This window comes from Helianthus annuus, chromosome 8 (genome assembly GCF_002127325.2).
Source record: "Helianthus annuus cultivar XRQ/B chromosome 8, HanXRQr2.0-SUNRISE, whole genome shotgun sequence".
Lineage (NCBI taxonomy): Eukaryota > Viridiplantae > Streptophyta > Magnoliopsida > Asterales > Asteraceae > Helianthus > Helianthus annuus.
Genome location: NC_035440.2, coordinates 60,571,234 through 60,598,087, shown reverse-complemented (window position 1 = coordinate 60,598,087; position 26,854 = coordinate 60,571,234). Strand labels below are relative to the sequence as shown.

The 26,854-nt window shown below is 38.4% G+C and overlaps 1 protein-coding gene across 1 annotated transcript; it reads right to left on the bottom strand.

The window, feature by feature from the left end:
- Positions 1-26,854, bottom strand: LOC110870104 (GATA zinc finger domain-containing protein 15-like). Its single transcript, XM_022119302.1, has 4 exons — positions 26,561-26,854; positions 6,811-6,900; positions 6,719-6,755; positions 1-338 (listed from the first exon to the last, which is right to left on the bottom strand). Exons 1-4 carry the CDS (start codon positions 26,852-26,854, stop codon positions 1-3), a joined length of 759 nt encoding a protein of 252 aa, XP_021974994.1.

The window sequence follows — 26,854 nt, the reverse complement described above, 5'->3', positions numbered from 1 at the left end:
TTAATCCACCGGCCTTCGATTATCTCTTCTCTCACCTCCCCTATCACCTTTTCGGTTTCCACCTTGATTACCTCTTTGATTACCTCCTCCCACGAAACGAGGAATCCGATTAGGGTTAATATTGTTGTTGTTATTGTTGTTGTAAAACCCATCATTCCGGTTCCATTGATTATTGTTTCGTGGTTGACGGTTGTTTTCGTAACCGTCATTTCGCACATTCCCGTACCCATAGTTATCGTTACCCACAAAGTTGGCATTTTGGTAGCCAAACTCATCATCTTCAAAACCTCTATCATTGTAGATGTTGTCCCGATTCACATAACCCCATTCGTCATCATCTACCCGTTCATTATAATTACCCCCGTCATCCGAGTATTACGAGTGAATACTCACGTGTTCTGGTGATTGATAACCGGGAACGCTATATGGTTTGTCATCGGGGATAACATTTCTCAAATTGTCTAAATTAAAGAACGGGTCTTCATTCGCGGGATTGCCGCGATCTCGGTTGCCTCTACGGTCGGAATTAACATTCCGATCATCAAGGTTGTTGGGTAAGGAGTTATGTCGGTGAAGGTTTTGTTGTTGGGGTGTTCTTTGGGTATTGTTGGTGTTTTGGTTTCGAAAAGGTGGTGTGGGTGGTCTAGAGTTGTTATTACCACCCGGTTGCTCTTGAGGTATAGGTTGGATATTTTGAGCGGGATTGAAGTTGCCTCGGTATTGGAATTGGTTCGGATTTTGGTTTTGATTGAGGTTTTGATCTGAATTTTGGTTTGCCATTGAATCGGTTTCAATGGATGGTGTGAATTGTGGTGTTTGGGTGGTTTGATTAGAAGCAAGAGTTGCTTCTAACCGGCTTGCTAAGTTTCTTCTTGCTACTCTTTCGATTTCCGGTTCGTAAACCAAGGGTGAAGTCCTCCCGGAGTTCCACGTATGCATACACTACCTGTAACCTGCACAAGTAACACACCCCGCGTAACAAGGAAAAAGACAAAGTACAAGAAAAGAACTATGCAAATTAAACAGATAATCATGCAAATTCAAACAGTATCTAAACACAAAATAAAACTAAAACATTGTTCAAACCCTAGACTTACAATAACCTACACCGGGGTGAAACCTCCAAGAAATTAGTCGTGCATGATCGAAAGGACTTGATCACCGGATGAGGAGAGCTTGAACATCATCATCTTGAAGCCTTGAAGTGGTGGAAATAGTGATTAGGGTTTGGAATGATTGATGGTGATGAATGGATGGAAAGGTGAATGATGATTAGGGTTATGGAAGTGATGATGATGATCGAATCGAATGATTGTCAATCGAATGGATGGATTAGAGGATGAATTGGTGATGTATATTGGCTCCAAGAGGTGTTTCTAACTCCCAACAATGTGTAACCCCCATTTTTTGGTCAAAATTGATGTTATAACTCGTCCCCCAACTCAAAAATCAAGTTTTCCGCGAAGTGAGAATGCAGGTGGCATCGCCGACGGCCATTTAGGGCGTCCCCGGCGGCCTCTGGTTGTTCCCAATTCGTCTGACGGCTTAACCCACTACCTACGGAGGTTTTTCAGCAACGGAAGGTTCTGGATGGCGTCGCCGCGGGCCTATTGGGGCGTCCCCGACGCTGCCTGGTTTTGTCCATTTCGTGCAAAACTGTTTTCTTCATAACTTCTCCGTTATAGCTCCGTTTTACTCACCGTTTTCGCCCACGTTCTCGTAATTCAGCCCTCTATCATGCTATCTTCCAATATATTCATTTTAACTCCATCAACATTCCCTAAAATACATCCAATCTTAGTGATTAACCCGGTTTTCTTGATTTCACATCCCCGGTTAATCCGTTTCGCTTCCCGGTGCTCCGTTTAGATCCCGATTAGCTCCTTAAACTCTTTTAGACCTGTAAAACACAAATCCCATTAAAAGTAGGCTATTCAATATTAAAAGCTACGTAAAAACATCAACTTAAGCATAAACGATCACCGGTTTTCAACCACGTATCAGATTCGACATGTTTTTGTTTGAGCTGGTGAGTATGTGGATTCACCAGAAGATTTTGAGGCTTTTTCGATGGTCGGAATATCACTAGAGTGTCGGAATACGCTTCTCCAGTGGTTGGAATATCGCCGGAGAAGACACTTTAATAAAAGAGTGTTTAAACGTGTCGTCTTAGGTAAAGCACAAGGGGTAATATTGAAGTTTACTATAAATTATGGGTAAGATTACAAAAAAAACCATTTTGGTAATGTTACAGTTTTACTGCTCAGGGGGTAATATTGCAGCGTTTTTCAATAGTTGAGGGGTAAGACAGAAAAATTTTCCTGGGAGGGGGTAAGAGTGACAATCGTATATAACCCCAGTGTGTAAAATTGCAGTTTACTCATATATATATAGGGTAAGGTTCATGCGAGAATCACCCTTATTGCGAGAACCAATGTGAACACAATATAAAATCTAAAAAAAATCAAAAAAACACTAAAAAAATTTTTTATTTTTTTTTTAATATTTTTCCTAAAAAAATCGTTATATTTCGTTACCATAAAAAACGTTTTTTTTTTCGGTTAACAGTTATCCATGCACATGTGCATATGTATCATTACTTCGACAAATTCGGTAATACGTTATCAGGAATAGACAATTGCACTTTAATTTACAATACCATTCATAATACACTACTTTTTACATTACCAATATTCAAAATGCACATGTGCATCATTAGGTATAACCATGATATAACGTGTTTTGATACAAAAAGTTTGTGATTTTGAATGGAGAAGTAGGCCCATATACATGTTTTTTGGTTAGTTATATCTAGTGGTTGATAGTTTGGTTATAGTTGTCAATTTATGATGTAATATGTTGATTGGATGGTATAAATGGTGTTTACATACATGTAATAAAGTGAAAATATTGGTAATGGTATTGTATTATGGATGGTAGGAGGTAATGGTATTGTATTATGGATGGTAGGAGGTAATGGTAGTGTATTATGGAGGGTATGATAGATGAAAGGGAAAGTGTATTCAAAGTAGTGTACCAAAACACCTTATTTCATATTGATACATATAGATGCACATGTGCATTTCTAATATTGGTAATGTAAAAAGTACTGTATTACATATGGTAGTGTAAATGAAAGTGCAATTATCTAATAGTTGTAATGAATTACGGAATTTGTCAAAGAAATGACAAAAATGCACATGTGCATGTTTGTGTATTATGGATGGAATGATAGATGAAAGAGAAAATTAGTGTACCGAAACACCTTATTTGATGTTGATACATATAGATACACATGTGCATTTCTAATATTGTTAACGTAAAAAGTAGTGTATTACACGTGGTAGTGTAAATGAAAGTGCAATTGTCTAATATTTGTAATGAATTACGGAATTTGTCAAAGAAAAGATACAAATACACATGTGCATAGATAACTGTGACTCGGATTTTTTTTTTTTTTGAAAATTTTTTTATTTTTTATTGTAAACTAAATATAGCGGATTTTACAAAAAAAAAAATATTAAAAAAATATTAAAAAAATTAAAAAAAAAATTGGGTGTTTTTTATATTTTTTAGGTATTACTGTTTGTGTTCACACTGGTTCTCGCGGTTCTCGCAATAAAGGGTGGTTCCTAACGGATCTTTGTCCTATATATATAGGCTAAAGATAAATAGAAAACCACTTTTATTGAGAAACCCCGGGAAACTCTAAGCTCCCGACTTTTTTTTTTTTTTGAAAAAATTACCACACGTAATATACATGTTTTTTAAGAGTTTTGGGCAAAAAAATCAAAAAAGCGCCGAAGATTTATTTAAAAAAAAAATAAACAAATTTCAGCAATTTTGCTGTGTAACACGTGTTAGGCAAAAAATGCTGAAACTTGTTTATTTTTTTAAAAAAAAATCCCTTCGGCGCTTTTTTGTTTTTTTTTTTTTTTTTGCCCAAAAGTCTTAAAAACATGTATATTACATGTGTAATTTTTTTTAAAAAAAATGTCGGGAGCTTTGAGTTTCCCGGGTTTTCTCAATAAAAGTGGTTTTCTATATATCCTTACCCTATATATATATATATATATATATGTAGGGGCCGCTAGAATGAGAAACACCTCGAGTTGTAAGAACCGCGAGAACTACTTGATCCGGGGCGAGGTGGACCAAATTTTTTTTTTCAAAAACGTAGATGCATGTATTATAAACACATTCGTAAAAAAAAAAAAATTTTTAAAATGCCGTGCGTGTAGTTTTTTACACCACAAGTTTGTGGTTTACGAGTTCCGTACGGAACTCGTAAACCACAAACTTGTGGTGTAAAAAACTACACGCACGGCATTTTTTTAAAGAATGTGTTTATAATACATGCATCTACGTTTTTGAAAAAAAAAATTGGTCCACCTCGCCCCGTACGGTGTGGTTCTCGCGGTTCTTACAACTCGAGGTGGTTCTCATTCTAGCGGTCCCTTATATATATATATATATATATATATATATATATATATATATATATATATTATAATAATAATAAATGAATTTTTTTTCGAACGGCAATAATAAATGAATTATGCCAATGTTCTCACTTGGATGGCGGAGTGAATAAATATTATATGACTTTTCAAAAAAAAAAGTTGAAGTGTCAGTTTCATTAGTCTAGAAGCTATGGTGGGGTTCATCCCCAAAAGTATGGGCCGTCACGTCACCTGCCACGTTATCGGGAGTGAGAATGAGGCCCTATACTATTTATAAAAACAATTAAAATTAAAAAATATAAATGATTTGATTTTTTAGAAAGAGAGGAGAGAGAAAGAAGAGAGAGAGAGAAAGTTGGCCCGTCGCCAACATCGCTGTGGAGATGGAGAAGCCAGGACGCTCCAAAGGGGGGCGGTGTGGGGGTGCGGCGCCGGGCCTCGTCGGGCAAAGGCCGGCCCCAATACCGTTTAGTCTTACCTGCCAAGGGTTTTTCTCTCAACACCCTAAGGCTGAGGGTGTGGGGGCGCCACCCCCGCCACCTCACCATGTATAGCGCCCATATGGGCTCCATCACCACACCCTCCAAGTGAAAAGGGGGGGCGTCATGGCTTGGGCTCCATGGTGGTAACGCCAAAGTTGAAGCATTCAGGTGGGGCTTGTTTTAAACCAATCAAATGTTTTTTTTTTTAATTTCTTTAATAGGGGCTCCATCCATAACATGTAAATTAATGGGGTCTCCATAGGTGAGGTGGATCCTAAATTGACTTGATAAAGCCCTATAAGGCTCCAACCACACCCTATAGCCTAATCTATTTTCTTACAACACCTTTATCTACTTTAATTAAACTAGCAGGGTGCCCGCGCGATGCGGCGGGGGCGACACTTTGCATTGCAACACTCGTTTCTGGTAGTTTTCTTATTCGTATAATATTTATGATAACATTATTGTGGTGGATATATGTCATAAGTTTACATATATGTAAAAGTTTTGTTCTTTTATAAAAATTAATAATCAAAAGATAAAAAATATTTTTTTGTATAAAAATTAATAATCAAAAGACAAAAAATAAAAGATAAGTTGTTATAAATGTAAAGTTTGTTTATTTTATTGGTTAAATTATAAAGTATAATTTTATTCTTTAAAATTCATAACTTTTTCTAAATATCCACATAGTACCCATCCAATAAACTTTAAGTTTAAAATTTTCGTTTTTATAAAAATAAAAATAGTATTTGACTCGTAAGTACGTTTTAGAGCTTTAACTTAAATTGTTAAATTTCGGTTTTTCTACAAATATAAAAAAATTTATATTTTTATAAGATTTCAATAACTGTTTTTATAAAAAATAGGATGATAAATGTTTATATCTTTATTAACTTTATATCATACTAAGTTCAAATTTTTTGTTCCTAACTAATCTTATCTATATGAGTCTACTTTTAACTAATAATCTCTAAAAATATGCAACACAATCTACTACTATGTATCTAGTCAAGTTGGTAAATAATTATTTTAGAACTGACTAATATTATCTATAACAATATAGTTGAACTTATAATTCCTAAAATTTGCAACTCAGTTTAGAATTTATCTAATAAAGATTGTAAATTTCTGGAGTATTTTATTTATATTACTTATTATAAAAATGTCTATAAAATAATTATTTTTTTATTAACTTTATATCATAGTAAGTTCAGTTTTTTAGTTTAGCTTTAAAGTTTATTACTTTATTACTTTTTAATTAAAAAATGCAAATTATTAGATTAATATCTAAGAATAACTGCAATATTTTATAGTTTCAGCTTTACTATATCTAACTACAATATCTATTTATTGCAACTTTAGGATATTAACTTATATAAGTTCAGTTGAGTTATAAATTTAGGATATTAACTTTATTTTGAACTTTATTAATATGGTTAATAACTGCATTATATTAACACCAAAGAGAAAGTTCAAATATAAAATAAACTTTATTCATACGTCTAGGTCAAACATAACAACTGAAAAAACGAAAAAAAAAAAATATATATATATATATATATATATATAAACACTTGATAGATTTCATATTAGACTGCAGGAAATCTGTCCGTTTCTGAATTGACACTCGACGTATTTTTAATCGGCTTTTCTGGTTTGTGCTTGAATCGACAGTATCTTCTAATTCCTCTTCTTTGTCATTGTTCTCAGAATCGTCTAAATTAATAACCTCACTTCGTTTCCATTAAGAGAGTCTCTTGGATCTCTTACTTTGAGTCTCAAACTTCTGATCCCTATAAATGAATAACTGACAAAAATTGAATACAAAAGTTAAAAAAAGATTAAATAAACCTTAAAATTACATCTTCACTAAATTCACATTGAAGATTAGACTTGTATGGACTAAACGTTGCACCATAAAAAATAATATCAATACTTTTATCACCATCATCCTGCAATAAAACACACACATAATAACATAACGAACATGTTAATATAAAAGATATACGCAAAAATAATACTTAAAACCAGCAAAATCAATACCTTAGAAGCTTGTTCGACAAATGTGTTGTTTAAATTGGCATGTTCATCATGCAACTGAATCTGAAAAATCAAATAAGTTAACATTCACATAAAGGTAAATAAAAGAAAAAATATTCACTGCTGCGATATAACAAAACTGACATTTCGCAACAATTGAATTCAAAACTAGATTCATTTTTTTAACTTTGTTTAGCAATAGATATAGGAGTGTCCTGCTATATTTATGGTAGTAACTATAGAAGTAAATTAGGGTTTAATTTTAGATTTGCCACCCCTTTATTTAGGAAGTTTGTTGTGGTTAGTTTTAAGTTTTTATAAGATATAATAAAATAAAATGTGACACATAATATCTTCATTTTATGTTACGGTACTTTTAATTTCTTTTCTTTTTTGTTTGCATGGATGGAGCCCATTTTTGTAGATTGGGCACATTAGATCACAAATATTAATTACTTGTACATTAACGCATAATCGACTTGTACCTTTTAATCCGTGCGTCGATATTGAATAAGACAACTACCGAAACGTCGACAAAAATGTGTAGGTCGTCATGCTATCTTTGGATTTTTTTAAACAGTATAGTGTATAAGATATGTCAAGATACGTAAAAAAATTATAAGTTTGTTATGGAGGGGTGAATTGTAACTAATTATCTATAATTTTGTTAAAATCTTAGGGATTTAAGTGTAATAATTTTAGGGGCTAAAAAATAAATAATGTTTAAAAGACCAAACTACCCTCATTTTAGGAGTCTTTCTATAAATAAAGAGGGGAAAAGTTCTTATTTTTTTGGGTATCTTAAAATGCTCCTCCCTTATGCATTATAATATAGTATAGATGTAGTTTGACTATGAGGTCCAATAAAATTTGTTCTTAAAATATTTAAGTGGTTCTCTTTCCTTTCCTTGTTGAAATTCACTTTCCTATTATTTTCTTTTCCTCCTTTAAAAAGAAAGTGAATATCAATTAAATTTTAATAAATAATAAATAAAGTTAACTTACCTACAAAAGTAATATACTTAGACCCCGTAGTGGGACGTTTTTTTTTATTTCAAAGATAACGTCGAAAAACGCCCCGATCCCATTACGCATAGGCGTTTTCGGACGTTTTTTTTTTTTTTGAAAAAAATCGATCTGTGTTGTTTGAAAAACGCCTTCTCCAAATTTCAACCACCAATCACATTTAATCTTTCTTTTTCTTGGCCAATAGGTTTTTTTGTGGGGCTTTTTATTTTTATTTAATTCTCCACACCCTTTTAACATAATGCCCACATCCCCACTACATCCATTTTAGAAAAACGCCCAATAATGCCCCTTGCTGACTATACTGCCACATGACGGAAAACGCCCAAGGGTAGGGGCATTATTCACCCTTACCACTACGCATGGTCTTATGTAAATCTCTTTTCTAAAACATCAAATAAAATTGGCATATTTTATTTCCGTAAAAAAATCTCCTTCATATTTGTCACCCCAAAAGATTTAAGGTACCAAATCATAACTATATTTATCTATTATTATTATTATTATTATTATTATTATTATTATTATTATTTCAAAAATGTATATTTTTTATACATACCGTAAATCTTTTTTTTTGAAACATCAAATAAAATTGACATGTTTTATTTCCGTAAAAAATCTCCTTCATATTTATCACTCCAAAAGATTCAAAGTACCAAATCATAACTATATCTATCTATTATTATTATTATTATTTAAAAAATATATATTTTTTATACATACCGTGAATCTCTTTTTTGAAACATCAAATAAAATTGACATGTTTTATTTCCATAAAAAAAATCTCCTTCATATTTGTTACTTCAAAAGAGTCAAAGTACCAAATTATAACTATATTTATCTATTGTTATTATTATTATTTCAAAAATAAAAATATTTTTTAACGTAAATCTCTATTTAAAATACACAGGTTGTTATAATACTACCCCTTTAAAAAAAAATCATACAGTACTAACCCTTTAAAAAAATTCATCTTCGAAGTTACTGAGTAAACCATAATAATAAACTTGTCCCATAAATGAAAGCATAACCTAGTCATTCGGAGGTTGCTAAATATAAAAATAAGACTTAAAACTTTTTTTCTATAGTTGAAACACAAATATCTTAATTCGGTGTCTATCCGTTACCTCACAGGTTTTGTTTTAAAAAATCAACAAGAAAGAGCTTGAGTTTTGACATATAGCATAATTGTAACACCCAACCCGTGTTAGGTAAAGTATATGTAATAGCGGTAATGCTTTTATACGCATTGAGGATAGTTGTTAATTTTTATGTTATCAACGGTATTTATATAAAAATATCATTTTGTTTGTGTTAATGTTATGTATAGCAAAAAAAAAAGGGTCATGCTATTCACACACCCAAACCTTATTTCCACACCCTTTCGAAGCGCCCCGCTTTGGCCAAAGCGAGGCGTTTTAGCCTGTTTTCCAGACAAACAGTGATGTGATGGTGTACGATGTCTGTTGAACCGCCGCTTTGGCCAAAGCGGGGCGTTTGGGGTTTTTTCTTCCGACAATGGGTGATGAGACTTGATGTTATGTTATACAGGTGGAATGTGTGAACCCTAAACACCCCGCTTTGGACAAAGCGGGGCGTTTCAACCCTGATTTTTGGAAGTTGGTGTCTTCTGTCGAATGTGATCCCGAGAAACGGAATGGAATTCGAGCAATTGGTCGATGACATGATAGATAAAGATCTTGACACGATCATATCCATTTTCAAGTATTAGACTAGATAGTCCAAGATGAAATATATTAAAACCATTCAAGCCCACCAGTATACAATACGGAACATAGTCCCAAATTGTCTAAATAAGCGCTTTTATCATGTGTCATGTGGTAAAAACTACGACGGAGATATTCAGATCTCTATTCGGTAGCATTTCTTCCAAGTCCTTTATGGATGGAAAGCCCGCATAGATGGTAGCATTCGTTGCAAGTCCTTTAAATTCGCATAAACATATATTCGTTTCATAACCTCCTCCTATAAATCAACCACAACTCACCACCCATAAAACATTATCCCTACCCCTTCACGAACCACAATATACTCAGACTCATACTACCCACCCTCCCGTGAGGAAAAGTTTTCCCGACGACTCAACCGGTCGTCATGATCAACAACTGCAGAGTGATCTTCGTGACCTGAAATTGTATCTAAATATTGGATATCTTCCAAGATCAAATTTCTTCGTTTCCCATGATTATGAAACCTCGTTTCGTGAGGTGGTCTTCTTTCATGTTTCCCTACGGCATCAAAATACAGAGCTTCATCCTGATTTCTGTAAATCGCACAAACAAGCATGCCTTGAACGAGTCTAGAACACTCGTAATCCTCAACCGGCTTTGGCTTAACAACGATCGATTTGGATCGCGACTGCCTCATATGTGACAACTCGAAATTTAGAACCTTTCGTTGTAACTTGCTTGTACGTTATGTGACTAGTTAAAATGATAATGTGAACCTTTATGTGATATGTGCTTTATTATGTGTGCATTGTATGTATATGTGTACGTGTTTTATGTGAACCGAGAACCCAACCCGAGAACCAAGAACCCGACACGAAACAACAAGGAACCCGACTCGAGACCATGAGGTCTCGAGTGCATAGAAATCGGTTTGGGCCTTTGGGCCGAGAACCTTTGGCCGGTTGGGCCTTTGGGCCGTGAACCCCACTCGAAACCCACTAAGGGTGCACACTTGGAACTTGACTATATATATACCATACATTAGTTAGTTTTGCCATTTGTTGAACATTATACAACACACACTCTCCTACTTCTCTCTCTCACCTAAACTCTAGAACACAAACACACTCCATCATTCTTGGATCTTTGGACTTGGATCGGCTCACACACACACCCGGTTGGAAGCTTTTCACACACACCCTCGAAACCCATAACCGGTTAGTATTCTTGATGTTTTGTTGAATGTTAGTGTGTTCATGTTATGTTTGTATGAGATTATGTGACAATATGTTAAGTTGTTGAGTTATACATAGAAATCGGTTCATGAATGTTCTTATTATGAGTTGAAATTTGCATAAATACTTGATGTTGAAAATGGGTTCATTGTATGTTAAAAAGGGTGAATGATGATATTGGTTGCACTTGGATTAGATCCGAAAAGTTTGGGTGTTTATACTATGAAAATCGGCTAATGAATATGTTTGTCAAGTAGGATGCATGCTAGTAAAATTGTATCTTGATAGTTGTTCATAATTTTGGGTGAATAAGTGGTTAATATGTTATGAACTTGTTGAATATATGTTTGAATATGTGAAGAACACTTTGAATGATAGTTAAGAATGTGAAAACCCTTGTGATTTTGATCCATCTTTGACTAGTAACCTGATTAGGAAAACTGTTAGTGGAATGCTATTGGTAGTTTCCTGATTTGGGCCTGATTATATTGTACTAATGGGACTGATACACCTGCATCAACACGTGAACTTGAAAACGACAGCTTACCGACTCGCAATCACCCGTTGCGACTCGCAACCACAGCGTGATGACTCGAGACCACGCGGTTGCGACTCGCAACCATAGCAGGACAAGCCGAAACCACAGGTTACGAGTCCCGTTGCGACTCGAGACCTCAGCATGATGAACCGAAACCATGGTTGCGACACCGGTTGCGACTCGCAACCATCCATGATCAACACACAGCATGACTCGAGACCATGCTTGCGAGTCCGGTTGCGACTCGAGACCACACTTTGGGCCTTAGTTAATGGGCCAGACTGATGGGCTTCTGTGTTAACTGCTTTTACGTGTTTGGGCCTAAGTAGTTGGGCTGAACTTGTGAACCGTATGTGCTACTGTTGACTGTTAACTGTTACTGCTAAACGTGCTTGCCAAACGTGTTGAACATTTGTGCACTACTTGGTTCGAATCTGATTATACGTGATATCCGTGTTAGGACGTTATTGACTACTTGCGACTTGATTGACTTTCTGTGATTAACTGCCGAGCAAACCAAGGTGAGTTCACACCCTTTACAAAGCATGGGATTCCCTGGGTTGGGAACGGGGTTAAGGAACGTGGTTCCTCGTCTACCTTGGGTAGGACGTCAGTGGTTCAGGAATGTGATTCCTCGTCCGGATGGACGGATAAACGTACTAGACTAAAACTCTATCACGAAGTCCCTCCTTTTTGTATCGACTAATCGCCGGGCCAATGGCGAGCGGGTCATTAGTTAGATAGCGCTATTTAGGTCTGACAAGCCTCACACCGTGCCGCAGAGGACGGGCGTGAACTAATGGATCTGGGGCACGTCAATGATGATAGACATTGATGTTTTTCAGGGCACATAAACATGACTACAGTCAGCAATCGATACGGTAACGAGTCTAGTATACACATGGGGTAGCCCCCACGGCTGGAGAGCCAGATGATGTACATGGGGTAGCCCCCACGGCCGAAATGCCTGATAACTACATGGGGTAGCCCCCACGGCCGGAGTGCCGGAGTAACTGGGAACGAACATGTCACGTTTTTAAAATATGGGGTAACCCCCACGGCAGGATGCCAGATAAAGTAAACTGTTTTCGAAATAACTAAAACGAACGCCCACCCGTGAACTCACTCAACTAGTTGTTGACTCGTTACTACATGCTTTGCAGGACCATAGGTACTCAGTGGGAGCTTGCATGGAGGAGGATCGTTGTGGGACACGGATTGCTACGTGTTATGTTAAACTTGAAACTTTTGAACTTATGTTACAACTTTAAACTTATGCTTCCGCTTGCAACTTAAACTTAATTGTTTTGGAACACCAATCGTGATGGTTAAACTTTTATAACTACTTATATGCCTGTTCAGTATGATTGGTGGCTGGATCCTGGTCAGTCACGCCTCCAAGCGGTAGTACTCCGCAGGTGGGATTTTGGGGGTGTGACAGATTGGTATCAGAGCCATTGGTTATAGTGAACTTGGTTTTAATAAAGGAGAAACGTTTTTGTTAAAACCAGACTATAACCGGTTTAGTGCTCAACGGTCCACAACGACACTTCGCTCCTCATGCAAGGCTCGACGTTCTAGGTAATATGATGTATGTATATTGCCTACTTGCTAGTTACGTAGTACATTGCTCATGGTATGCTTGATTAGTATAACTACTGTTGTTTGATCACGTGCGTGCTTACTCTGTCCTACTATCGTACTTTCGCGAACCTCTCTCACACGTATTACTCTTATTATGAAGAAACATGTCTGGACGCGTTAACATGACACAAGCCCAGTTGACGGCTTTGATCAACGAACGAGTTGCCGCAGCGCTCGCAGCTGCACACGCAGGAGGTATATCCTGCAGTCCGAAATTGTTCTAGGATCATTTGGATCCTACTCTCGTGAACCAACCTTTGTGTTAAACTCTGTCTTTTCTTTCACCTACCTTAGGTCAGGCACCGGTGTGCACTTTTAAGACCTTTATGGACTGTCGACCCACAACTTTTAGCGGCACTGAAGGAGCAGTAGGTCTCCTACACTGGTTTGAGAAACTGGAGTCTGTGTTCGAAATGTGCGAATGCCCTGAAGCGCGCAGGGTGAAGTATGCTACTGGTACTCTCGAGGGTTTGGCCCTCACGTGGTGGAATGCTCAAGTGCAGATGTTAGGGTTGGTTGCTGCCAACGCCACCCCATGGGAAAACTTCAAGGAAATGATCAGGGAGGAATACTGCAGTCGTGACGACATTCACAAACTGGAAGATGAGTTCTACAATCTTAAGATGTCGGGATCAGAAATCGAGGCATACACTAAGAGATCGCATGAGCTTGCCTTGTTGTGTCCTACTATGGTGGATCCTCCGTATAAGCGAATTGAACTCTATCTCAAGGGCTTGGTGCCAGAGATCCAAAGTCATGTGACTTCGGCGAGGTTGACTACTATCCAGCAGGTTGTACAGTTGGCTCACCGTCTCACTGATCAGGCGGTGGAGCAGAACAAGTTACCGAAGCGCATAGGCGCTGCAACTACTTCTGGTGCTTCTAGTGGGGATAAACGGAAATGGGATGGAACTTCAAGCAGGGGTTCAACTTCAGTGCAAACCCAGTCTCAGCAGAGAAAGACGGATGATCACAAGAGCCCCGGTCAGCAGTCATCTAGTGGTCAAAGTCATGGTGGATACAAGGGGAATCACCCCAAGTGCAATCGTTGTAGCCTACACCACAGTGGGCCATGCACCAGGGGCAACTGTCATCGATGCAACAAGCCTGGTCATGTTGCAAAGGATTGCAGAAGCGCATACCCCGTCAATCAGAATCGTCAGCAACCTCAGCAGAACCAGCGACAGCAGCAGGGTAACAACAAAGGGTGCTTTCAGTGTGGAGCTGAAGGCCACTTCAAGAAAGATTGTCCCCAACTGAACCAGAACAACAACAACAACAATCAGGGGAATGGTAACAATGGGAACAACAACAATGGTGCTAGGGGACGAGTGTTCGTGATTGGTCAAGGTGAAGCAAGGAATGATCCCAACGTGGTGACGGGTAAGTTCCTTCTCGACGACTTTTATGTTACAATCTTATTTGATTCGGGTGCCGATACTAGCTATGTGTCACTAGAAGTTAGTAAGATGCTTAAGCGTATTCCTACACCCCTGAGCGACAAGCACACAGTAGAGCTAGCTAATGGTAAGAGTTTGGAAGCCTCACACGTAGTCAAGGGTTGCCAGCTTATTCTCGCTAACCAGACTTTCTCTATCGATCTTATTCCTATTGTCTTGGGTAGTTTCGACGTTGTCATTGGGATGGATTGGTTATCCCAGCACCGAGCAGAGATTCTTTGTAACGAGAAGATCGTTCGTATTCCTGGTTTAGGTAGTGAACCTCTCATGATTCGTGGCGACAAGAGAAGTGCTGTCGAGAACATCATCTCTCTTCTTAAGGCCCAGAAATGCTTACGAAAGGGCCACACTGCGATTTTGGCTCTAGTTACTGATACCACAGAGAAGGAGAAGAAGCTAGAAGATTTTCCGGTTGTACGCGACTATCCTGAGGTATTCCCTGAGGAATTACCTGGTCTTCCGCCCCATCGCCAAGTCGAGTTTCAGATTGATCTAGCTCCTGGAGCCGCGCCTGTAGCCCGTGCACCTTATCGTTTAGCGCCATCAGAGTTGGAAGAACTCTCCACGCAACTACAAGAACTCTTGGATAAGGGTTTTATTCGTCCTAGCTCATCGCCTTGGGGAGCTCCAGTGTTATTTGTGAAGAAGAAGGATGGTACCTTCAGAATGTGTATCGACTATCGCGAACTCAACAAGGTGACTGTGAAGAATCGTTATCCTCTACCGCGTATTGACGACTTGTTCGACCAGTTGCAGGGGTCGAGCTACTATTCAAAGATCGATCTGAGATCGGGATATCACCAGCTGAGAGTTCGGGAAGAGGATGTCTCTAAGACGGCCTTTAGGACTCGATATGGGCACTATGAGTTTCTGGTCATGCCGTTTGGGCTGACGAACGCACCGGCAGTTTTTATGGATTTGATGAATCGAGTGTGCAAACCGTATCTGGACAAGTTTGTTATAGTCTTCATCGACGACATCCTGATCTATTCTAAGAGCAAAGAAGAGCACGAACAACATCTACGACTTATTTTGGAACTCCTTCGGAAGGAACAGCTTTACGCAAAATTCTCGAAATGCGACTTCTGGCTTCGTGAAGTCCATTTCCTAGGGCATGTGGTGAACAAGGATGGGATTCACGTTGATCCATCCAAAGTGGAATCAATTAAGAACTGGCCTGCACCTCGTACACCAAAGGAAATTCGCCAATTTTTGGGATTGGCAGGTTACTACAGGAGATTCATTAAGGATTTTTCTAAGATCGCGCAGCCTCTCACCTTACTAACACAGAAAGGCGTTATTTATCATTGGGGAAATGCACAAGAGTTAGCTTTTCAGCATCTAAAGGATAGACTTTGTAGTGCACCTATCCTTTCACTGCCAGAGGGCACAGAAGATTTTGTGGTTTACTGTGATGCATCAATTCAAGGTCTTGGTTGTGTATTGATGCAACGAGATAAAGTCATAGCCTACGCCTCACGACAACTCAAAAGTGCACGAGAAGAACTACACGACGCATGATTTAGAGCTGGGAGCTGTTGTTTTCGCACTTAAGTTATGGCGGCATTACCTTTACGGAACCAAGTGCGCCATCTACACTGACCACAGGAGTCTAGAGCACATATTCAAGCAGAAGGAACTGAATATGCGGCAGCGACGATGGGTCGAGCTGCTGAATGATTACGAGTGCTCTATCAGGTATCACCCGGGCAAGGCCAATATAGTGGCGGACGCCCTGAGTCGAAAGGACACTACGCCTAAGCGTGTAAGAGCTTTACAACTCACGATCCATTCTAGTCTACCTTCGCAAATACGAGCTGCTCAGATAGAAGCACTGAAACCAGAAAACGTTAGAGCTGAAGCTCTACGCGGGTCAAGGCAACGCTTAGAACAGAAGGAAGACGGTGCTTATTATGTAACAGGACGCATTTGGGTCCCACTCTACGGCGACTTACGAGAACTTGTGATGGATGAAGCGCACAAATCTCGCTACTCGGTACACCCTGGTTCGGACAAGATGTACCACGATATTAAAACTACGTATTGGTGGCCTAGCATGAAGGCCCACATAGCAACTTACGTCAGCAAGTGTTTGACTTGTGCGCGAGTCAAGACGGAATATCAGAAACCTTCAGGCCTACTTCAGCAACCAGAGATACCACAATGGAAATGGGAGCAAATTTCCATGGATTTCGTTACTGGCTTACCTAGATCACAGCGCGGGAACGATACTATCTGGGTGATCGTGGATCGACTCACGAAATCCGCACACTTTTTGGCAATCAAGGAGACGGATAAGTTCTCCACTCTAGCGGAAATATACCTCAAGGAAGTTGTTTCGAGGCACGGGGTGCCCACCTCTATTATCTCTGATCGAGATGCACGCTTTACTTCGGAACTGTGGCAGGCAATGCACAAGTCTTTTGGCTCACGTCTTGATATGAGCACAGCGTATCACCCACAGACGGACGGGCAGTCCGAGCGAACTATTCAGACTTTAGAAGACATGCTTCGCGCTTGTGTAATCGACTTTGGCAACAGCTGGGAAAGGCATCTGCCACTCGTAGAATTTTCGTATAATAACAGCTACCACACCAGCATTAAAGCTGCTCCGTTTGAGGCATTGTACGGACGTAAATGCCGGTCACCCCTCTGTTGGGCAGAGGTGGGGGATAGTCAAATCACTGGTCCAGAACATGTGGTAGACACTACTGAGCGGATTGCTCAAATACGACAACGCATGGCGGCCGCTCGTGACCGTCAGAAGGCCTACGCCGATAAGGGCAGGAAACCACTTGAGCTCCAGGTTGGGGAGCGGGTATTACTCAAAGTTTCACCCTGGAAGGGTGTGGTTCGTTTTGGTAAACGAGGCAAACTCAACCCACGATACGTTGGACCTTTTGAAATCATCGAGAAAATAGGCAAGGTGGCCTACAGACTGAAATTACCAGCAGAACTCGGGGCAGTTCACAACGTTTTCCATGTGTCGAATCTGAAGAAGTGTCTGTCAGATGAGACGCACGTAGTTCCTCTGAAGGAACTTACGATCGACGAACAGTTGAAATTCGTCGAAGAACCTGTCGAAATCACGGACCGGGATGTTAAGGTCCTCAAGAGCACTAGAATACCTCTCGTTCGAGTTCGTTGGAACTCACGTCGCGGCCCAGAGTTTACCTGGGAGCGCGAAGATCGGATGAAACAAAAGTATCCCCAACTGTTTGAGAACAGTACAAACGCTACTGAGGCTGAAGCTACGGAATTTCGGGACGAAATTCCAGATCAACGGGGGGTGGATGTGACACCCCAGGAAAACCGGGAAAACCTTACAACTTAACTAGCTTCCTCAGTGAGTGCCATCAAATTTCGGGACGAAATTTCTTTCAACTTGGGGATGATGTGACAACTCGAAATTTAGAACCTTTCGTTGTAACTTGCTTGTACGTTATGTGACTAGTTAAAATGATAATGTGAACCTTTATGTGATATGTGCTTTATTATGTGTGCATTGTATGTATATGTGTACGTGTTTTATGTGAACCGAGAACCCAACCCGAGAACCAAGAACCCGACACGAAACAACAAGGAACCCGACTCGAGACCATGAGGTCTCGAGTGCATAGAAATCGGTTTGGGCCTTTGGGCCGAGAACCTTTGGCCGGTTGGGCCTTTGGGCCGTGAACCCCACTCGAAACCCACTAAGGGTGCACACTTGGAACTTGACTATATATATACCATACATTAGTTAGTTTTGCCATTTGTTGAACATTATACAACACACACTCTCCTACTTCTCTCTCTCACCTAAACTCTAGAACACAAACACACTCCATCATTCTTGGATCTTTGGACTTGGATCGGCTCACACACACACCCGGTTGGAAGCTTTTCACACACACCCTCGAAACCCATAACCGGTTAGTATTCTTGATGTTTTGTTGAATGTTAGTGTGTTCATGTTATGTTTGTATGAGATTATGTGACAATATGTTAAGTTGTTGAGTTATACATAGAAATCGGTTCATGAATGTTCTTATTATGAGTTGAAATTTGCATAAATACTTGATGTTGAAAATGGGTTCATTGTATGTTAAAAAGGGTGAATGATGATATTGGTTGCACTTGGATTAGATCCGAAAAGTTTGGGTGTTTATACTATGAAAATCGGCTAATGAATATGTTTGTCAAGTAGGATGCATGCTAGTAAAATTGTATCTTGATAGTTGTTCATAATTTTGGGTGAATAAGTGGTTAATATGTTATGAACTTGTTGAATATATGTTTGAATATGTGAAGAACACTTTGAATGATAGTTAAGAATGTGAAAACCCTTGTGATTTTGATCCATCTTTGACTAGTAACCTGATTAGGAAAACTGTTAGTGGAATGCTATTGGTAGTTTCCTGATTTGGGCCTGATTATATTGTACTAATGGGACTGATACACCTGCATCAACACGTGAACTTGAAAACGACAGCTTACCGACTCGCAATCACCCGTTGCGACTCGCAACCACAGCGTGATGACTCGAGACCACGCGGTTGCGACTCGCAACCATAGCAGGACAAGCCGAAACCACAGGTTACGAGTCCCGTTGCGACTCGAGACCTCAGCATGATGAACCGAAACCATGGTTGCGACACCGGTTGCGACTCGCAACCATCCATGATCAACACACAGCATGACTCGAGACCATGCTTGCGAGTCCGGTTGCGACTCGAGACCACACTTTGGGCCTTAGTTAATGGGCCAGACTGATGGGCTTCTGTGTTAACTGCTTTTACGTGTTTGGGCCTAAGTAGTTGGGCTGAACTTGTGAACCGTATGTGCTACTGTTGACTGTTAACTGTTACTGCTAAACGTGCTTGCCAAACGTGTTGAACATTTGTGCACTACTTGGTTCGAATCTGATTATACGTGATATCCGTGTTAGGACGTTATTGACTACTTGCGACTTGATTGACTTTCTGTGATTAACTGCCGAGCAAACCAAGGTGAGTTCACACCCTTTACAAAGCATGGGATTCCCTGGGTTGGGAACGGGGTTAAGGAACGTGGTTCCTCGTCTACCTTGGGTAGGACGTCAGTGGTTCAGGAATGTGATTCCTCGTCCGGATGGACGGATAAACGTACTAGACTAAAACTCTATCACGAAGTCCCTCCTTTTTGTATCGACTAATCGCCGGGCCAATGGCGAGCGGGTCATTAGTTAGATAGCGCTATTTAGGTCTGACAAGCCTCACACCGTGCCGCAGAGGACGGGCGTGAACTAATGGATCTGGGGCACGTCAATGATGATAGACATTGATGTTTTTCAGGGCACATAAACATGACTACAGTCAGCAATCGATACGGTAACGAGTCTAGTATACACATGGGGTAGCCCCCACGGCTGGAGAGCCAGATGATGTACATGGGGTAGCCCCCACGGCCGAAATGCCTGATAACTACATGGGGTAGCCCCCACGGCCGGAGTGCCGGAGTAACTGGGAACGAACATGTCACGTTTTTAAAATATGGGGTAACCCCCACGGCAGGATGCCAGATAAAGTAAACTGTTTTCGAAATAACTAAAACGAACGCCCACCCGTGAACTCACTCAACTAGTTGTTGACTCGTTACTACATGCTTTGCAGGACCATAGGTACTCAGTGGGAGCTTGCATGGAGGAGGATCGTTGTGGGACACGGATTGCTACGTGTTATGTTAAACTTGAAACTTTTGAACTTATGTTACAACTTTAAACTTATGCTTCCGCTTGCAACTTAAACTTAATTGTTTTGGAACACCAATCGTGATGGTTAAACTTTTATAACTACTTATATGCCTGTTCAGTATGATTGGTGGCTGGATCCTGGTCAGTCACGCCTCCAAGCGGTAGTACTCCGCAGGTGGGATTTTGGGGGTGTGACATCATAGCCCATGGAGCTTCAGCTAACCTTCACGAGCGTCTTTTCACTCTCGGTGACTGCTCAGAGATGCATCTCTGCAGAAGGTGCAAGAGAATGGCGAGTGTCAGCTAACCTTCACCAGCCTTCCTTTAACATGCTCCTTGCTGGTGCTAAACCTTTTCAAGCTTGTTTTTAACGGGGATATAATGCAATGATTCCTCTCAATTGAATAGGCAGACACTTGCTTCATATGACTCACTTGAATCGTCTCGGATGTAATAACAGTATGGTTAGTGGATGCAAATTGCTGAGCTCTTTTCTATGCATTATATGCACATTTATGTATAATCCTACGATTTTTTCTGGAGGGTTCACCTATGGTAGTGTTTTGGTTGTTTATGAGTTAATTTGATTGTGAAATAGATAAGAAGTATGAGATATCGCCAATTAGCTTGAAGAAGTTTCTCTCGATTATTGATGAAGTGTATTTCAGGATTTGATTTGCACAAACTGTGGAGAACTTGTTTGCGTTATATGACACATGATAAAACCGCTTCTCTAGACAATGTGTTATGGTGAGATTTTTCAAGTTTGCACAGTGGGAGAAAAGACCAGCACCCCTGTCAGTATTGTCATAATGCAATGAGACATAACTGAGATTTAAGCGGCGTTTTGACGTGATTGTGTCGTCCCGATCAGTCAAAAACCCAATTAAACCTAGGTAGCTAGGGTAAGTCGGGTATCATATCCACGAAGAACATGTGGTCAGTATCGCACGACCTGTTCGATTAGTTATACTATATACAAAAATGTACAATGTGATTATGAAGTTTGCTTATTTTTATAAGTTTTAGTGTTTAGAAAAAAATATTAAAAACAACTAATTAGAATGAGTAAAAATAATAAGTTAGAAACAAGGGTCACACCCGGTTCGACAACTGCAAGACCAAGGGTTTCTACATGTTAGACTTAATTTAGTTGCATTTGATTATTAACGGATTTAGTATTACGTGACTTAGGTGCCAAGAGCTATGAACGTCATAGACAACGGACCGCACTGCACTTCGTTACCAAGAACATGTAAATCTTAACCTATAGCAAGGCATAATTGCACATATTCATTTCACAAAGTCAAATTTAATAACTCATTCGACAATTCATGAATTCAATACAAATGCAAGACAATTGATATAAGTTTCAAATGGTTAAATACAACTAGTCACAAATTAAATCATAAACAAAATATTGAAACCCTAGAATTCTTACAAAGTCTACACCGGGGTGAAACCCTTAGGAGATTAGTCGCATATATTCATGACGTCTCGCAATAATACCAATCACAAAATCTTGTGCTCGTGCAAAGCAGCCAAAAGGCTACTGCCTCTTATGCGTTCCTCTAAAAAATAATGCCCCTTATTTTTTTTTTCTTCTTTTTTCGAATGTCATGACAGTCAACCAATGTTTCTTCTTATTAATTGCACGTCCATTAGTCTAAGTAATGTGGCACGAGCCCGGTAAGTTGTAATCCATAGCCCATCATTATAATTTATATTTATTTCTATTTAGGCCATGATTTTCTTCAAGACTTTTGCGGTTTGCCATTTCAATTTACTTTTACTTAACTGCAACCATTAAATGACATTAATTCATATAATAACACTTCTCAAATTACATTAGCATAAAAAAATGATTCACACTAATTACTATTTAATTAATTTGTGTGTTGACTAAACTAACGTTATTTGTTTTTTTCGAGTTTTTTCCTAAAGCAGTGTTAAGGGAAAAACTATTTACCATTTTGGTGTTTACTACAAATTATTTACCAAAATAGTGTTTTCATTACTTTTTATTAACTTTTTAGAATTAATGAATTAAACAAAAGCATATTCTCTATCACGTTTCAGGTTTCAGTGGGTTCAAATTTTTTTACTTTTTATTCAATTATTCATGTAGGATCATTGTATGACCCGAATGAGTCGATCAGAAGAGTTGTTTATCCGAATCAATGAAACGGACGCTCGATGTAATTATAATGTCTCTATTATTGATTTAACACTGAGTTACAACCTGGAGACAATTCGGCAGAGCTTCGCTACTCAGATCCGAAAGTTACAAATGAAAAACCAAGTGCCCCTATATATATTGTTATGATTTCGCTTGAAATGGCCAAATGCACTTTCAAGCGGAATCAGATTAATATGATTTCGCTTGAAATGGTCTCTGGCACTTTCAAGCGGAATCACTACCAATTAGGTGAAAATCAGTTTCTAGCACCCTGAGCACTGGTTATCCTATCCTATCTCATTACATGACTCGATACAAGACGAAGTCAATAGACATAGTGCACTAACAGACTCCCCCTTGGATGTTGACGAAGTCTTTAGTGTCGAGTCTTTATCATGACACATCTACAGTCTTGATCAGTCTTCATGCTCTTCCCAAATTGTCTAACACTGTAAGCATCTATCAATCTTTTTCTTTTCTTCACAGGATCAGAATCCCATCCTGGCTCTATCTTTATCATTTTACCAGAATCTGACTCTGACTCTTGCTATATCAGCTTCTTCAGGCTCCCCCTTTCATCAAGCTTCCGTGCTTTAGGGATTGACACCTCGCTTTCCGGTTACAAGCTCCCCCTTGCTTTGAGCTCGTCTTCAGACTCCCCCTTAGACTATGCTATCAGGATCGTAGTCTGGTACAATATCTGCTACACTCATACATTTACAAGTAACAACATTTTAAATTTCCAGAAATCATAATCTGGCTCTTTCAAACTTTCTAAATCACTTCCCCTATCAACAATCTTTACAGATTTGGCAGTGTTAAGTATCCAAATCCCCCACAGTTAATCATCCAAGTCCAAACTAATGACCTTGGAGATATCACAAACTGTTTTTTATTTTTGTTTTGAAAAAAATTCAAGTTTCCAATTAATGAACTTGTTTATTTTCAGAAACACAATTAGCTTACATAGATTTTGAAACTCGGCATTTCAAAATAAAGCAGAATCAAAAATCTTTTTGTATTTTTCTGAAAATATAAAGCAATAAAGAAATATTTACAAACATATTTACAAACAATATTTTTGTTTAAGTAGAGGATCATATCAGTTTTTGACAAGTCACAAGTACCGTTGAGCTTAATTACACATTAAGAATTAAACAATTCACTTAGATTGTCAATATACTGATCCACTTAAATTTTCACACAAACTTCAACTGATTCAGGATACGAATTAGGTGTTTTAAGAACTTAAACTCATTCATGTGTCCCACCTCTTGAATATACTCCCGTATCCAGATCCCAATATTCAGTCTTACAGGTGAGTATACCTAGATGATATCTGAAAGTGGTTAGATGCGAAACCGTGAGAGCTCAGGTCAGAACTTCCGTTCAGCATAGAGATGACGGTTCGACTTTCGGTGTGTTCCCTTTAGTGAATCTTTTCTTCAACAGTACATGATTAGCACTTTTCAATGTTTCATCATTTTTATGCTGAGGGCGATCCTATGTTTCAAGCAAACAGAAAGTATTATACGGGGACTAGGCCATTGCTTCCGCAAAATCAGAAGTCCCGGGATAATACCCAAGATATCACTGAGTATAAAGACCTAGTATCTTAGAAAGAGGGGTCCTTCAAACGAGATATCAGGGGTTACCTATATATCCAAGTAGTGTTCCCCACGAAATAAGCAAGTTTGAATTTAGGTTTGTGTCCTGAAAAGTTTACTAAATGTATAAAAACCTATCGGCATATCATCAGTGAGACTGTTTAATGCTATTTAATCATTACATTTCTTTAGCATACTGTAATTGTCTACTGATGTACTATCATTTCCTCTTTTTACACAAAAACTCATTTTTCGAATTTTTATCATGTTTTTGGCATTTTCAAATTTTCTAATGTTTTTGGATTTTTTGACAATTTTTCTCCCCCTAAAATGCAAAACCATTAAAAGAAAATATGACAAACCGATACTGATAGCTTTGTCTCGCCATCCATTTTCTGCTAACTGTGAACCATATTGCACAAAAGGCAGTAAATACCCCCATGATTTACAACACATTGATCTTTTACAATTTTAAAACCATTTTTCAATCTTGTGAAATTAATCATGTTTGTTCCTCCGTGAGGGTTTCGGCATATTCAATCAACACAAATTTTTGAAATTTTCTATTTTTGACAAAAAAAAATTAAAAACAAACATATTTTTTGGTTTTTCAAATTTTAATCAAACTAAAAACATATTTTTGTTTTCAATTTTTTCAAATTTTTAGGGTTTTGAAAATATTGTTTATTTATATACAGAAAGAAAATAAACTCCCTGTTTCACCCAACACAGGATTCAGCAGCCTCCTTTCCTCGTTGTGTCAGGCTGCTCCAACTTCCATTCTCACAATCTTTGGTTTTATTGAGCACCTGCACATTCAAAGCATTCAATTACTTGAACAATTTAGCCCAGGTCTGTTTGACCTTAGGCATTTCAACACAATAATTTTCATTCATTGCTGGAAACTCTTTGTCATCATTCACAATGACTTTATTAATTTTCACTTCAACATTTTCTTCTTTTACATAAGTCATCTGTTTCTTAACACTCCATGTCTGTCCTTTTGGAGTATCTCTTTTGTAAAAATGTGAGTCTTTTTGAACATTTTGATTTTGAACAACAACAATTGGTTTCCAAAACTGTTGGGGTTTTGTCATATCAACTGATGTTTTCCAACTTTGTGTTGTTCTTAATCTGGGTGTGTGAGAGTTCCAGGTCTGTCTCGAATCGAACCTGTTCGGGTTTGATTTCCAATTTTGATTCGAAGCAAACTTGTTTGTGTTGTACCTCCAAGTTTGTTTTGAATCAAATCTGGTTGACCTTTGTTTCACATCCTCGGATTTCTGTTTTTGAACATCATCAGACTTTTTCATCTCAACATCAACAGGTTTCAGATTTGGACACTTTCATGCAAGATGTCCTATTTGATCACATTTGAAACATGTTCTCTTGGATACATCTTTGACCTGATGTTGTTGCTTTTCTTGAGCATGAACATCATCATTAGACTGTCATCACATTTGAAAACTTTATCAACCTTTTCTGAAATCACATTCTGAATCGGGAATACAACATCTAAGAACAATTTCTCTGATCCAATCATGGTATAAACCAATCCTTTTGAATCATCATTCAATTTTTTCTCAAATTTTGAGTTTTTTAGTTATCTATCATGAAAATTACCTTCATTTTTATCCTGTGATTCAGATTTACCTGTTTCAATCGACTCTTCTTTCAACACACTTTCAACGACCTTACCTACCACCTCTGAATCACTAGAATCATCAGATTTGGAATAGGTTATGTCAATGTTATCTAGCAATTGATCTACCATGTTGAAAGCTTTTTCGACCTTTTCATCATCATAAAACACAAACTTTTCCGGTGGTGGAACTTGATGAAACTCTGAGCCAATACCTTTCTTGTTTTGCTCAGAATCTTTTCCATCCGGTTTTATGTTGAAAATACGTTCAAGCACATATGACGACGCATGATAACTTTTTAATTTGTTTTTATCCTGTTCTAAATCAGCAATCTGACGTTTCAACTTAGCAACATCTTCAATATATGAATTTACAACACCTTGTTTAATTTCATACATTCGTTTTAGTTCCTTTGATGTTTCAGAACAATATTTCAATCTGGATTGAGCAAGTTTCATTTCACTTTTTACTTTTTCATATGATTCTTTTGTAATGTGATAAGCCAATTTTATTGAATCATATTCCTTTTTCATTTCTTGGCAAATATTTTCTTTTTGTGAACATTCTTCTGTCATTTTAGAAACATTTTCTTTCAAAACTTCGTTTTCTTTTTCTATCTTTTTACATTTTGCTGAAAGCGTTTCATTATTTTCTTTTAAAACCTTTTCATTTTCAAACATTTCTTTGCACTTGTTTTTGAAAACTTCTTCAAGTTTGGTGAAATCAAGATCTATTGTTCTGATCTTTTCGTCTTTTTCAGTACAAGCACTGCACGTTTCCATGCATTTCTTGCACTGTTCAACAGTTTCAGTCAAGATGTTAGAATCAGAACTTACCTCAGTGATTGGCACCTTGGTGTTTGCTTCCGTTTCTATCTGATCAGCTTCTTTCTGCTGCTTCTCATCAACAACATTACCAGCAACATCTGTTGAACTTTCAACCTTCACTTCTATCGAACTTTCCTTCTCCTTCTTGGCTTCTTCAACTTGTTGTTCTTCAGTAATAGCCTTTTCTTTCTCAACTACCTTCTCTTCAACTTTCTCTACTCCATCTTTCACTTTTTCTTCAACCTTGACCTCCTCAGCAGCTTTCTTCAAATCGTCAACCAGATTCTCAATGTTCTTCTTCAT